Genomic DNA, 14,561 nt, shown 5'->3' on the forward strand with positions numbered 1-14,561 from the left:
TCACAATTGCATACTTACAAATATTTACTTGTAAATAATTTTATGAAATTAGCACTATACATACATAGATCTGTTGAATCAGTAATTTTATAATACATAACTTGTTCTGTGTACTTCATTTTGTCATGTTAGACAAAATTGAACAGCAATTTTATATTGTTATTCAAAATTAAAGTTTACTTAGCATAAAAAAAGTTAAACTAGCAAAAAAAAAGAAATCAAGTCACATTCTACACAAAATTTCATAAATTTGAAAGGAAGTGAATCACAACCCTAAGTTTTAGTGCATTTCTTTGTGCAATGGGTTTTCTTATGATACTTATCTAAGACCTGCATGTTGTCAGTGTAAACTAGATAGTTGAAATTTTAATTTAGTGTGTAAAAGGGAAATTTTTGTTCATTTCTTGAAGTGGAAGTGTAGATACATATTTACCTATTTTGTTTTTTCCCAAATGTGATAATACAGTGCTTTTTTATAGGTTTTTTTCAAGATTTATTTAAATGTACCCGAGTTAAAGTAGGGTAAAAATGGTAAAGTGGAAACACTTTACAATACTTCCTAATATACAAGTTTTCAGAAACTTTCAAGCTCAACCACTATATTTGTCATTAAAATGTGCAATATCACAAAAAAAAGACAGGATTTCAACTGTGTAGTGAATAATTGTATAACAATGTCACACATACAGCAAATTCAAGTTATGAGAAAGTCAAACTTTACAAGATTTTGTTTTTTAACAAACATGTTAGAACAGTAAAAGATGCAAATTTGAAAGGATAAGATTTGTATATTTCATATTTATATTGGTACAGAATGATAGAATCAGAAATGGAAAAAGTTAAGAAATAAGTAACAGGATTTGTTTTACATACATTTAACTACATGTTACAAACCAAACAAACAATGTAATATTGATGTCTCAAAAATTTGGAAACTTTTCAAAACAAAACTTCTCATCATGATTTGTTGAAAACTGTATTTATTGATTCCAGCAAAATAAATTTTAACATCACTACAGAGTTAAGCAATCGAAATAAGTTTGAAGAAACTGTGAGAACCAGATTTAATAACTGATGTAAACTTATCACATACCAAAATCAGAGGTTATCAATAAAGTAAATAATTAAGTTTATTTTATAACTAAAGTCCTGATTAAACACTGTGCTAAGTAACAGTTTTGTTCTGCTACAAGAGTACTGTACAGCTGGTCTAGATGCTACCTTGCAGCAAAATGTTACTGTATGGGGATCATAAATGATTTAAAACAATTTTAATAGCTTCTGTACAAACGACAAAGCAATGCATGCAACTTTTTTCTTCTTCAGTTATTAGACTGACAACATTTAGATACATTCTATTGAAGATTACATATTCTAGAACAGATTCAATCTTCATAGGTCATCGTCGTCATCATCAGGCAAGGAAGTATTCTGGGCCTCCTGAAAAAACGAAACATTTCTATCAACATTGTTTCTACATACATTAAGTAACATTCAACAATCACAGCCTTACAGAAAAGCTATCTTGAGAAATAACTTTACCATCTCACCTCACACATTCATTATCATATGTTTTATGTCAAAAAAATCCTGGATATGCATTTGTACCCAAAATACAGATTACTAAGCCTAATTTATCAGTGTAAGGTATAAAGGAAGCTAAATGTATATAAAAAGTAACAGGGGTTATAACTAGTATTTGCACCAACATGTCCATACAGCACCTTCACCTGCTGCAGCACACTAACATTAACTTACTAAGCCTTCTTTTAGGAAGTACTAACTTATCCCAAGTTGGGACATAAATCAAGTATGTGTTCTCCTAAACAACCTTAACGTTAATCATTGATTGATTAGAACAAACTAATTTGTTATATTTTATTATGATGAATAACAATCAAGCTAAAACTTAACATACACAAGTTGTTTGTTTTTATTTTTTTAAAACAGTTAATCTCATTCTTATAGAAAACATTCAATAAGACATTTTCCTTTCAGTATAATTAACGTCAAATGATACTTTCTAATGACTAGTGTCACCTTGTTTTATCACCTACCTTCATTTCATTCTCCAGTTTAGCCTGCCATTCTGGATCCATGGCAACCTCTGGTGGAGCAAGAGCTGGCATAGCCACAAATTCTAGATTTGGATCTCCAATTAACTTCCTAGCCAACCACAGAAAAGGCTTTTCGAAGTTGTAGTTGCTCTTGGCACTGATATCGTAATACTTTCAATAAATATAGTAACAAAAGTCACTAATTTATTTATTTTTTCATGAAATATTCTAAAAAACACGTCGTACAAGTTAATACAAACCCAATCACGGTTAAAACTTACATCACTAAGTTCCACAGCTTGCGTTTGTCAGTTATGCAAAACAGGAAATCTATGGATATCCACACAAACATTCCTTTTAAAATTCCAAATAAATACTGAACCTGCACCAATAATCTTAGCTCTGCTCATGACTATAAACTTGTTACTAACATACCAAAAGTGTTATTTTTGTTAAAATGAATAATCAAAGAAAAAGTTTAAGTATGCTAAAAATAATAATATATACCAAATAGAGAAGCTTTTACAAAGTACAGCAGACACAGAGCAAGAACTATAAATAATGGAATAATTTAATTTATTAATATGATTATTTCACATTCATTAATTTTTTTTATGAAAGTGATTTCACTGGTCATTTCATACTTGTTACTTCAACATCACCTGTGAATTTAAACTTAGTTATTATGTATAAATACAATTTTTTTTAAATGTATGGTAGTTTATTTCCCATTACATACACAAGTAGTTCTCCATGACAGCAACCACTACCATTGTTCACCACTTATACATACCTGAAGATTATTTTTTCTGTGGAACACAATTGATTTTGCTTTAACCTTTCTGTCTTTGATGTCTACTTTATTTCCACAAAGGACAATGTGTATCTTTTCACAAACTCGCACCAAATCTCTATGCCAGTTAGGGACATTTTTGTAAGTAACCCTTGATGTTACATCAAACATGATAATGGCACACTGACCTAAATAAACAAGTAAAACACTTACAAAAAGAAATCCTCAAAGTAGATTCAATTAAACTAATTAAAATATAATACAAAATGTAAACACTATTTTGTTTTTAACACAAAAACAACCAAGATTTATGGATGACTTTGGAAACTAACCCTGAATGTAGTACCCATCGCGTAAGCCTCCAAATTTTTCTTGTCCTGCCGTGTCCCACACGTTAAACCTGACTGGACCACGGTTTGTGTGAAATAACAATGGATGAACTTCGACACCAAGAGTAGCTGGAAAAACGATTTACATTGTGGAATGCATTTACAAACTAAACTGTTTCATCACAATAAAAACAAGTGATAAAAAAGCATTTTTTAAATTATAGTTGGGAATCAACTGTAACAATGACCCTTTTCCATTCTTAATTTACAACAAATAGCTTATGTATTGGCAACTTTACAAAGCAGCCTTGGTAAATCAAACTTGAATTCAGAACAAGGGACACAGAACTAAATGTTTTCACCTCAGATTATTTACCAAAAATAACACTGCTTTGTGTCCTAGATTTCAAACATTAGTAAAATGTCTCAGCAAATGCCAGTTTCAAGTTCATCATATACCAATTTGATACAAAAATTAAAGTATGACAAAATGGATAATTGTTTGAGTTTTTGTAGCTTTACATTACAAGCAACATAAGCATATTTTTCATATCAGCAAGAAAACTGAAAGCAAATAGGTAAGTTAATTACTTTAGATATTAATGTAACAATACAAAGTTCAAATGTAATACAATTTTATCCAGAACTAATCCTATCAGCACACTTGCACCTTCCTATATTGTTTTGTCAAATAAGATTAGGGTATTAACTACAAGTAGTAGTTGAACATGTACAGATTAAGTGAGGATCTTGAAGCTAAAACATCAAGGACTCTTGTCACAAAATATTTTACAGATAACTTGCTGTTAAAGTTTTTAGCAATTCTTTGATGGAATATGTGCAGAAGATAGTTCAATGAATTCTGAACAGTCATTAGTCTTAAATACTACTTCAGACTAAACTACAGTTAATTTTCTGAAACAAATCTATTTAAAATATTAATGTACAGACAATTTAAAAATAAGATAAAATTTAAGTCTATTAAGAACATAGACACATGATGGGGATAATATCCTAAATATTGAAGGAAGTTAATAAAATATGAAAGCCTGGACCGAGGCTGGTTAATAGGCAAAATGTCTTTGAATTTGTGGAATGGTTTGCAAAATATGGTGTGGCTGGTAGTTTTTGTTTGGTAATTTCAATAGCAGTGCCAGCAAATCAGAAGCTCCAAGTAATGGTATTTCATACAAAATGTTTGAGGGGACAAGAAATAAACTGCATTATTACAACAAAAAAGAGCCAAAACCAACACAACATTTACCTGTTGAAAAATACAAGTCCACATGAAATAAAACAGTACTGTGATGAACCAATAACAACATACATGAACAGTACTTTGATTAATAGAATTGTCTCCAACACTTTTCTAACACAGTCAAATTATGTGATCAAATGAAATTTCAAACCTTTTCCAAAGTAATGACTGATACTGAGGACAACCAACCTGAGCCCAAGTGGACTGCAACAATTTTTTTTTTTCTTAAATCAGTTTTTAGCTCTACAGACCTTTTCCAAAGTAACGACTGGCAACTAAGGACAGCCAAGAAACCCTGGGCCCTAGTTGACTCAAACAATGTTTGATCAGTGTTTAGCTCTACAGACCTTTTCCAAAGTAATGACTGGCAACTTAGGACAACTAACAGACCCTGGGCCCTAGTTGAGTGCAACAATATTCAGTTTTTAGCTCTAACAGACCTTTTCCAAAGTAATGACTGGCACTAAAGACAACCAACAGACCCCAGGCCCTAGTTGACTGGAACAATGTTTGATCAACTTTTAACTCTGAAAACTTCCCAGATGTTACAATAATTCTTTGTTATTAATTTCTTATATTGGTTTTATTTTTAAAGAATGTAATACAAATTTAACTAGGCAAAATTCAAAATCCTGATTAAATCATCTCCCTGAACTGGAGCCCCAAGCAGTTACTTAGTACATGTATACCAAGCATCACCACTGAGTAATTATATGGATAGCAGTTACGAGTAATTAAGACTAGTAGTTTCTCTGATGGACAACAACAGTAGATAAATGGATCTTGTGTCATCTTATTAGTCTATATTTGTTGTAAGCTAGTTTATTAAGACCTACTTAGCTTTGAGTGTGAAAGTCACCTTGTTCAGTTTTTAGTGTATTAGAAACAAGTGCAGGAGAGGGTTATTAGTAGAATTTGATAATTAATCACCAAGCTTGTAAACCTTAGATAGTATGTGGAATAAACCATGCACCTCAAACTTGTAAACCCTAGGTGCGGAATAAACCGTGCACCTCAAACTTGTAAACCCTAGGTGCAGAATGAACCGTGCACCTCAAACTTGTAAACCCTAGGTGCGGAATGAACCGAACACCTCAAACTTGTAAACCCTAGGTTCAAAATGAACCGTGCACCTCAAACTTGTAAACCCTAGGTGCGGAATGAACCGTGCACCTCAAACTTGTAAACCCTAGGTGCGGAATGAACCGTGCACCTCAAACTTGTAAACCCTAGGTTCGGAATGAACCGTGCACCTCAAACTTGTAAACCCTAGGTGCGGAATGAACCGTACACCTCAAACTTGTAAACCCTAGGTGCGGAATGAACTGCACCTCAAACTTGTAAACCCTAGGTGCGGAATGAACCGTGCACCTCAAACTTGTAAACCCTAGGTGCAGAATGAACCGTGCACCTCAAACTTGTAAACCCTAGGTGCGGAATGAACCGTGCACCTCAAACTTGTAAACCCTAGGTGCGGAATGAACCGTACACCTCAAACTTGTAAACCCTAGGTTGAATGAACCGTGCATCTCAAACTTGTAAACCCTAGGTGCGGAATGAACTGCACCTCAAACTTGTAAACCCTAGGTGCGGAATGAACTGCACCTCAAACTTGTAAACCCTAGGTGCGGAATGAACTGCACCTCAAACTTGTAAACCCTAGGTGCGGAATGAACCGTGCACCTCAAACTTGTAAACCCTAGGTGCGGAATGAACCGTGCACCTCAAACTTGTAAACCCTAGGTGCGGAATGAACCGTGCACCTCAAACTTGTAAACCCTAGGTGCGAATGAACCGTGCACCTCAAACTTGTAAACCCTAGGTGCGGAATGAACCGTGCACCTCAAACTTGTAAACCCTAGGTGCGAATGAACCGTGCACCTCAAACTTGTAAACCCTAGGTGCGGAATGAACCGTGCACCTCAAACTTGTAAACCCTAGGTGCGAAATGAACCGTGCACCTCAAACTTGTAAACCCTAGGTGCGGAATGAACCGTGCACCTCAAACTTGTAAACCCTAGGTGCGGAATGAACCGTGCACCTCAAACTTGTAAACCCTAGGTGCGGAATGAACCGTGCACCTCAAACTTGTAAACCCTAGGTGCGGAATGAACCGTGCACCTCAAACTTGTAAACCCTAGGTGCGAATGAACCGTGCACCTCAAACTTGTAAACCCTAGGTGCGGAATGAACCGTGCACCTCAAACTTGTAAACCCTAGGTGCGGAATGAACCGTACACCTCAAACTTGTAAACCCTAGGTGCGGAATGAACTTATATTTCAAACTTCTGATTTTACAAATTTACTTTCAACATTTAATTAAACTACATCATCATCAATGTATATCATTAAACTTGTCAAACAGTTTACAATTTAAATTTTTAAACTAAAGTTTTAATTTCTTACTTTCAAAGGAAAATATTGAAATAAATTCTCAATCTTCTGTCATGTAGCACATCTTACATGCTGAATTCTCCCATTAATATGCGCTGAATGAAGTCAATGTTCCAAATAGTATGGAAATTAACCTATTTGTACTTTACTTACCCGATACATAACAATAGTTTTGGAATATTGTGCGTGTTCTAAAATATATGTTTGAAAGATACATAAATTAGTTTTGGACAACTGTAACAGTGAGAAGTAGGGTTACAACAAAAGCACAGCACCCAAGTGAAAATGGTGTCAAGGATAATGTGGTATATTCCTTGTTTTCATCCATATTTATTTATTGTAATATATTTTTGAGCAAAAATAACAAATGTAAAAATTAGACTTATTAGGTTAAGTAATAAAACAAATGTAAAACACACACAATATGATCACCCCATGAGGAAGCTTGTGCTACATGGTCACGTGACTGTAACCTGATTCATCTGATAACACTACTACTTTCTGCTGAAATATTGTTTTTTCATACTGTGAGAAGGCCTAAAGTACACTGTCGAGCAATAAAACTACAAGTGAAAAGGTTGAAAGATACATAATTGTGTCCGTCCGGTACAATTTGCTGTAATTATGGAAAAAATGTACTTTTAACTCATACTAATTAGAGGTTCTAGTGATTATACAAATGAAATATGGAAACTATTTATGAAATGTAAATATTAATAGTATTTTAATTCTTATAGCATGTCTATCACCTTTCATTCAAACTGAATCAATAAAGGTCTCAAATTCAGACAAACCTTTAGTAAGAAGAGGGAATCTTCAATGGTAACAGCACTGGAAATTATACACAGGATTAGAATAAATTAATATACAAGACCTTCAGCAAGGTCAATACATCAACCAAAAGGGTTTGACCATATGAGTCCAAAACTGTAATTACATCTGAAATAAGTCAAGAGATGATGAACCCATTCTAGCAGCCATTATGTCATGACTAAAAATAGAGGCCTTATGCATATAATTAATAGATTATAATTATCATCACAAAACTCGAATAACATTAATATAAAACAGTAACAACATGGAACAATAATCCTCATTGGTTGATTAATTTTGAGGAGTTAACCAATTAGTTTACAATGACACTAGACAATGTAATCAATGCCAACAGGTCCTAGACTAACCATCCAGCTGTTACTAAAAATAGCAGTTACTCATCAACTAACATCAAAATGAAGTTTGTAACAATTACTTACTGAAATGGATGCATTGCAAATTACAACATTAGAACAAGTCTAGCCATTATAAGCTAACTGATGTCACCACAATAAGATAATCATCAGTTTTATTCTGGTTGTTTATAAACAAATGTAACACTTAATAACAAGAAGGATCAATCTACAAAATCAGTTAATGAACAAGGGTAGTTAGACCTGAAACTTAAACTTTGTTAACTGTAGTAAAATGTGAGGTATTTAAATAGAAGTATTTTTTCCCCTCTTCTATTTTGTCAATTGCTTTTAAACTTAAGCCCAACATGCCACATAAACATTTGATTTAGAACACAAGAAACCTCAGTAATTTACCAGCTAATATTTATTACAACAAATGTTATGTTAGCTTCCCCTATTCTAAGGCAATAAACAATAATGGAGAAAACAAAAACAAAACTTACCAACATATTTTTTTTCAAATTCTCCTGTCAGGTGTCTCTTCACAAAAGTTGTTTTGCCTGTTCCTCCATCACCAACCAGAACACACTACAAATAGAAGTGTTATACAAACCATCTCCAATATCTCTTGCATTTAGAAGTTTTGATTACTGAAATCTAAAGTATGTAACCACCAAGATTACAAATGTTTGTTTTCTTTGGGGGGGGGACTGTCTTTTTTCCCCATTCTTAATGTAACAACCCTAAACTTGTAAAAACTAGTTTAAACTATTTTCATTTATTGCTCCTCATTAGATATCATTAACCTAATAAAAACAATCTAGCAGATGAAAAAAAAAAATTGCATTTTAGAATAAATCTTTTTAAAAGACTAGATTCAAAATGAGAAGTACTCAATTAAAAACTTACATCTATGTTTAGTGTAGAAGTTAGTCTGGAGGTAAGAGAAATGATGAATCTTTTTGCCCACTAACACTTATATGAAATCTTTATTCATCATAATTCCAAAAGATTTCATGACTTGGTCTTCATCCCAAATTCTCTTAAACTGCTGGTTTAAATGCAAGGGTCGTTGAGAAATACTTTAACACAAGATACTTATGTAAAATTTATATATAAATGACAGCCCAACCAATAGTACAGAAATGAAATCAAGTCAGGCTAAAAGAACAGTCAACAATCAGTGCCATAGTCTGGAAGACAGTAAAAAATGGATTATATTTAAGATGTATAATCCATCTTAACTTGATATTTGAATATTTATTAATACTACAATACTGTTTCGATATCATGAATCTTCAATCATAGACAAACACTAACTTTATACAACACAACACCATTCTTTCAGTCTGATGTTTGTTATGATAAGGATATTAACCTTACAAATGTTTTACAATCCCATACCTTTCAATTTATAGATCAACTAAGCTTTGACAACTTAAACCTTGTCACATGTTTTGCATACTTCAAACATATATATATTTACTTGTACTAATTTTCATAATAGAAGTATTCTCCTCTTAAAATTAATCTGACAAGAATGCACATCAGTTCTAATATGGCACCAACCTACTTAGGATAGTCGAGCCTGTTTTAGAAAGGTTGCCTGTCATTAATAAAGCACATTTTCAGACTCCACTCGTTTCTTTTGGAACGCAAAACAAAGATTTTCCACAAAATATGCAAAAGTTTTTGGTGCTATTAAAGCATGGTCTACACAGATACTATCATTGTCACTGTTATGACAACTCACCAAAACAATTTCTTGCTAAATGATTTATCTGTCCACATTTTTGTCCAGAAAATAACTTAAGTTATGTGTTCCAAAAGAGTACCCTAAATTTAGGTTATAATGGCACTAGTTTTGATTGTTGGAACTCATTTCAAGTCAATTATATGTCCCCAAAACATTATTCAATGGTACTTTGTTACTTTAAAAGCATTATTTATAACAACTGGTGCCAACTACAAATATATGAAAGGTAAAACAATGATGATATCTACAGAGACTACTAGCTGTAGTAGCACTGAATTTGTTTAACATCCATGTACTAGAGGTCACTGAATGAAGCAACTTAATTACACACCTAGAAAGAACTTCTTTTCATATACAGAAGTAAACAAGCTTGAAAACTGTAAATTAAGTAGCTACTTAAAAATTATGTACTCCTTGAAAAGTTTAAAGTCAAATTAGATGTGTTGCCCTGGCAGAAATTCTTCCTCAGGTTGAATGCAGTTTTAATAATTTACTTAGCAGGATCCAAGGTTTGAAATGTAATATTATACTGGATGTAACTAGAAAATCAGGTAAATGATTTTACAGAAGTGAATTATCTGGAAAAAATAACCTCCATTTAAGGAGGTTAAGTTGTTGAAAGAAGTTCTACATATATTCATTACAGATTGTTTTAAACTATACTTGCATACCAAAGAAAAATTGGGAAAACTTCAATTGACAGAACAGCTAAGACAGGAGGTTGGTTTAATAGATTTAGAGTAAAATTTAATAAAAGTTTTAATTTTACATTAAAAATAAATGTTCAGTACAAAAATAATTAGTTATTATTTTTTGGGCTCTAAATGAAACAGAAAACTCAGATGATGACAATTTCTAAAACGTGGTTAGATTTGGTGAACACTGGTAGTAGAAGTTATTTTAAAATTCCAGGTACAAGTTATTTAAAACTGGTAGACTTTCCAAAATGGGGATGGGGTGTTTACATTTTGGAACTGACAACATAAAAATCAGGAGTCAAGCAGACAAATCTGTGCAAGCTGCAATCAGATTTTTAAAAGAAGCATAAATATTTTAGCCAGCACTTGTTACGCATCATATGATCACACAGAGGTGAACGAGGAATTACATTATTAAAACAGGGTTTTTACTAACAAAATTACCGAGTCTTATATCAGATACAATGACTGAGATCGTATGAAATCAGAGTGAGGGAGACATTTCTTGTGGCAGTTCAGAATGGTTCTGTAACAAACAGCCAGAGAGACAAATTGGCAAGATGCTGTTCTACTGTTACCCACTAACAAGGAAATGGCTACAAGTAGGGAAACACTTCATTAAAAAAAAACATTTACATGTTAAAAAAATTCACCATCATTTGGGATAAACCATTAAACATTACGTAGGTCACATTTAAATGTTTTAAAATAAACTGCTTGTAATTCAAGATAAGCCTTAAAATAAAGGAAAATAACAACAACAATCAAACCTAACTGGCTTATCAAAGACAAAGGACACAGAATAAATACAATTACATTAAATAGGTGGAATAATTACAAATCTAGAGGAAGACCATGGATTTAATTAAAATATTTAAAAGGACTTAGAGCTGACTGATGATGTTAACACTAATAGCAATGTTTTTGTTTTTTTTAATTTGTTAAATGTAACCAAAAAATAAAAGCTGATATTGTGCCCTTAACATTTCAATACTAATTGAAATGTTTTTATTGAATATAGGAACTGACCAAAATCATGTAGCTATTAAAGCTATGTAGAAAAACTGATAAATTTTCAGATATCAATTTCATATTTTCCAAACTGGTGTAGGATGATTAAATATATTCAGGCAACTGCTCTAAACTTTCATGGTGTTCTACATGTCGCACCATTCTTTATAATTAACAGTTCCCAAAAAAGTTATACACTTTGGCTCTGAAGGTGAGTGACACATCAAGGGATGACACAGTAGTAAAATTTGTAGAATTTTTTTTTTCCCTAATGTATGTAATGATTGGGATACTATTTGGAATTATGGTATACCACATTTTAGTAATTTGTTTTATTAGAAAATCGTGGTATGACAAATCTTACATTTCTCATGTATAGCCAGTAAGAGCTTGTTATTTTCTTCTGTGAATAAAGATTTTACTTTGTCGACTTGTGGTTTGTTTGTGCGTCAGTCATTTGTTTTCTTGCAGATACTTTTTATTTGTCTAACAGATAACATCAGCAGATGGAAATACCACAAGATTACATCCAGATAATGGCACCACTAGGGCCATCAACTACTTTCAGGTGAAGATCAAAGATCAGGTATGTTACCTGGGGTACTCACAAAAAGACTGATTTCTTTGTGCTATATTCTAAAACTAACAGAACTGGAAGGGAGATATTTAAAATTTTGTAAAGGAAGGCTAAACTAGTTTTATTTATGTAACAAGGTGATTGACTACTGGACTAAGCTGTCTTCAAAAAATGGTTAAACTAATAAGGTGGCAAGACACTGAACAATCAAACCAGTTCAATTACAATCATAGTAAAGTCAAACCTCAATTTCAACCACCAATATGGCAACAGTAAAATATCAAATACTCTTAACGTATCCATACTTTGAAAGTAGGTATTCCATCTCCAAGGTCAGCTTGATTCTGCTGCATGTTTCCCAGCTATTAGAAATAATGTATATACATGTAGAGAATGTTTGACTCAACACAAAAAATTACATTAGATAATAATAGTAACTTAGTTACTTCTTCAGCTAATGTGCATGATGTCTGTTATCTTAAAATTATATAATACACTGAAAGATTTGTTAACTTATTAATTTAACACACCAGAAAATTAATCACTAATTTTAAGCACAAGTGACAAGATGCAAACATCCATATTATATAGTCAATGCCTTACTTGTTTCTATCCCTTTAAAAAGTTTATTATATAAATAGTGAATCAGTGAATCCCAATTTCAACAAGCAAAGAAATCCAAGACCATAATGTGTCTATTAATAGTGACATAATATTGCACTTAACTACAATACTATTTACCAACGAGTCTTTTGTTTAGTTAATTTACCACATCTTTTTATGATAAAATTAACATACGCCTAGGTGTTCCAGTAAGATCAGTCTATCAATATTATACACATTTGTTTCACTTACTACTAACGTGTACAGAACATATGTAAAGCATACAGACTGGAAAATATGACATTGTTAGTGAGATTATTAGCAAGTTTCAGAAACTGTTCATGATGGTTTTCTTCACCAACTGGCTGGGGCCCAACTAGAAACAATAATATTCTGTATTTATTGTTAACTTCTAATAAAGAAATACTCGAAAGGGTAGAGAATGTGGAACATCAGGGTGAAAGTGATCATTTCTCAATTAGATTTCACGTTTTGTTGCATGTAGAAATAAAGAATCGTAAAATTTTGGTTTCAAGTTTTTAAACACGAATATTTTGAATAAACGAGAAAAATTACCTTATGTAGATTGTGCAACTGAATTGGAGATTTAATCAAATGCCGGAAAACCCTCTGAAATTCTTTGTACAAAGTACTTACCCAGCATTATAGTAACATTACTTTGCAATACGGGGACTGAACATTTTAACAAAGTGAAATAGTCTGGTACTAACGTAATTGTTTTATTTTACATAAATAAATCTGTAAGGCAAGTAATTCTTTAAAGTTATTCATTATTGATCCATAACATTAACAGAACAATGCTCTCTTTCTTAAGCCTAAACTTAACATGCTTTCGAAGATGGTAACCCTAACGTTCGGTTAGGTTTTCGGAATCAGATATTAAAGACGTACCTGATCTTTAAAATTTAACTTGTAAGCAAAATCATTCCCCAAATTGGAAGTTATAAACAAGTTTGTTCTTAAGTCTGTATTAGCACTTGTTTTATTAGTTACAACTGCTAGTTTGCTAAATATTACTAATACAATGTTAATTCTATTTTAGTATAAAATAAATGAGCATCTATCTTTTCTAGTGAAATGTTCAAGTTTCATAGTTGTTTTATTAAAGTATAAATATTATAGAAAGGTTACAAAAAATTACTTACGTTAATCTTACTACAAAGTTCCCTTATTTTATTCGGGTATTTCTAATAAAACTTGATCGTTCACCCAACTCCTCCAAATTAATAGCACTATTTGAACTCAACTCTGTACTACTTCACTGGGGCTACGATGCAACTTCCGGCTTTGGCGCGTAATTTAAAAACATAAAAACTGCTAGATTGTGTTTTTAACGGTAGAGGTCTACTTAATTGAAACTACATTTTTAAATTGAAAATTCAAATATTAATCGATTGTTTGTTTTTTAATTTCGCACAAAGCTACTCGAGGGCTATCTGTGCTAGCCGTCCCTAATTTAGCAGTGTAAGACTAGAAGGAAGGCAGCTAGTCATCACCACCCATCGCCAACTCTTGGGCTACTCTTTTACCAACGAATAGTGGGATTGACCGTCACATTATAACGCCCCCACGGCTGAAAGAGCGAGCATGTTTGGCCCGACGGGGATGCGACCCCCGACCCTCTGATTACGATTCGCACGCCTTAATACGCTTGACCATGCCGGGCCTGATATTAATCGAGGTTATTTCTTCGTCTTTGAATTTCTCCCACGGCTTTAAGGCTATAATAAAGACACGGGGTGTCCAAGGAGGTATTTTTATCACAAAGAGGGAGTTAAAGCTATCTCGCTCGGAAGGTTGTCCAGATACGACGAAGGTCTAGAAATGAATGTGTTTTTAAGTCGCTAAACCCGAATTTGGTTCCTGACTTCCCTTAGATACCTGGGTTACCATGT

General features: G+C 32.8%; 1 protein-coding gene across 1 annotated transcript; it reads right to left on the reverse strand.

Moving 5' to 3' along the window:
* Positions 1–963: 963 nt before the first annotated feature.
* Positions 964–13,961, reverse strand: LOC143244209 (GTP-binding nuclear protein Ran-like). The gene is made up of 7 exons (XM_076488453.1): positions 13,812–13,961; positions 12,348–12,404; positions 8,504–8,588; positions 3,183–3,308; positions 2,851–3,038; positions 2,058–2,228; positions 964–1,440 (listed from the first exon to the last, which is right to left on the reverse strand). The coding sequence occupies exons 2-7, from the start codon at positions 12,393–12,395 to the stop codon at positions 1,393–1,395; spliced, it is 666 nt and encodes a 221-aa protein (XP_076344568.1). The 5' UTR covers positions 12,396–12,404; positions 13,812–13,961; the 3' UTR covers positions 964–1,392.
* Between the last annotated feature and the right edge of the window lie 600 nt (positions 13,962–14,561).

Source organism: Tachypleus tridentatus, chromosome 2, assembly GCF_004210375.1.
Source record: "Tachypleus tridentatus isolate NWPU-2018 chromosome 2, ASM421037v1, whole genome shotgun sequence".
Lineage (NCBI taxonomy): Eukaryota > Metazoa > Arthropoda > Merostomata > Xiphosura > Limulidae > Tachypleus > Tachypleus tridentatus.

What these genes read in the sequence shown, in the direction of transcription:
- LOC143244209 (XM_076488453.1), bottom strand. Translation starts at nt 12,395, where the DNA reads ATGCAGCAGAATCAAGCTGACCTTGGAGATGGAATACCTACTTTCAAA. An exon ending in CGATGGGTACTACATTCAGG is followed by an intron (nt 3,039 to 3,182) that starts GTTAGTTTCCAA and finishes TTGTTTATTTAG; the next exon opens with GTCAGTGTGCCATTATCATG. An exon ending in AACTGGAGAATGAAATGAAG is followed by an intron (nt 1,441 to 2,057) that starts GTAGGTGATAAA and finishes TCGTTTTTTCAG; the next exon opens with GAGGCCCAGAATACTTCCTT.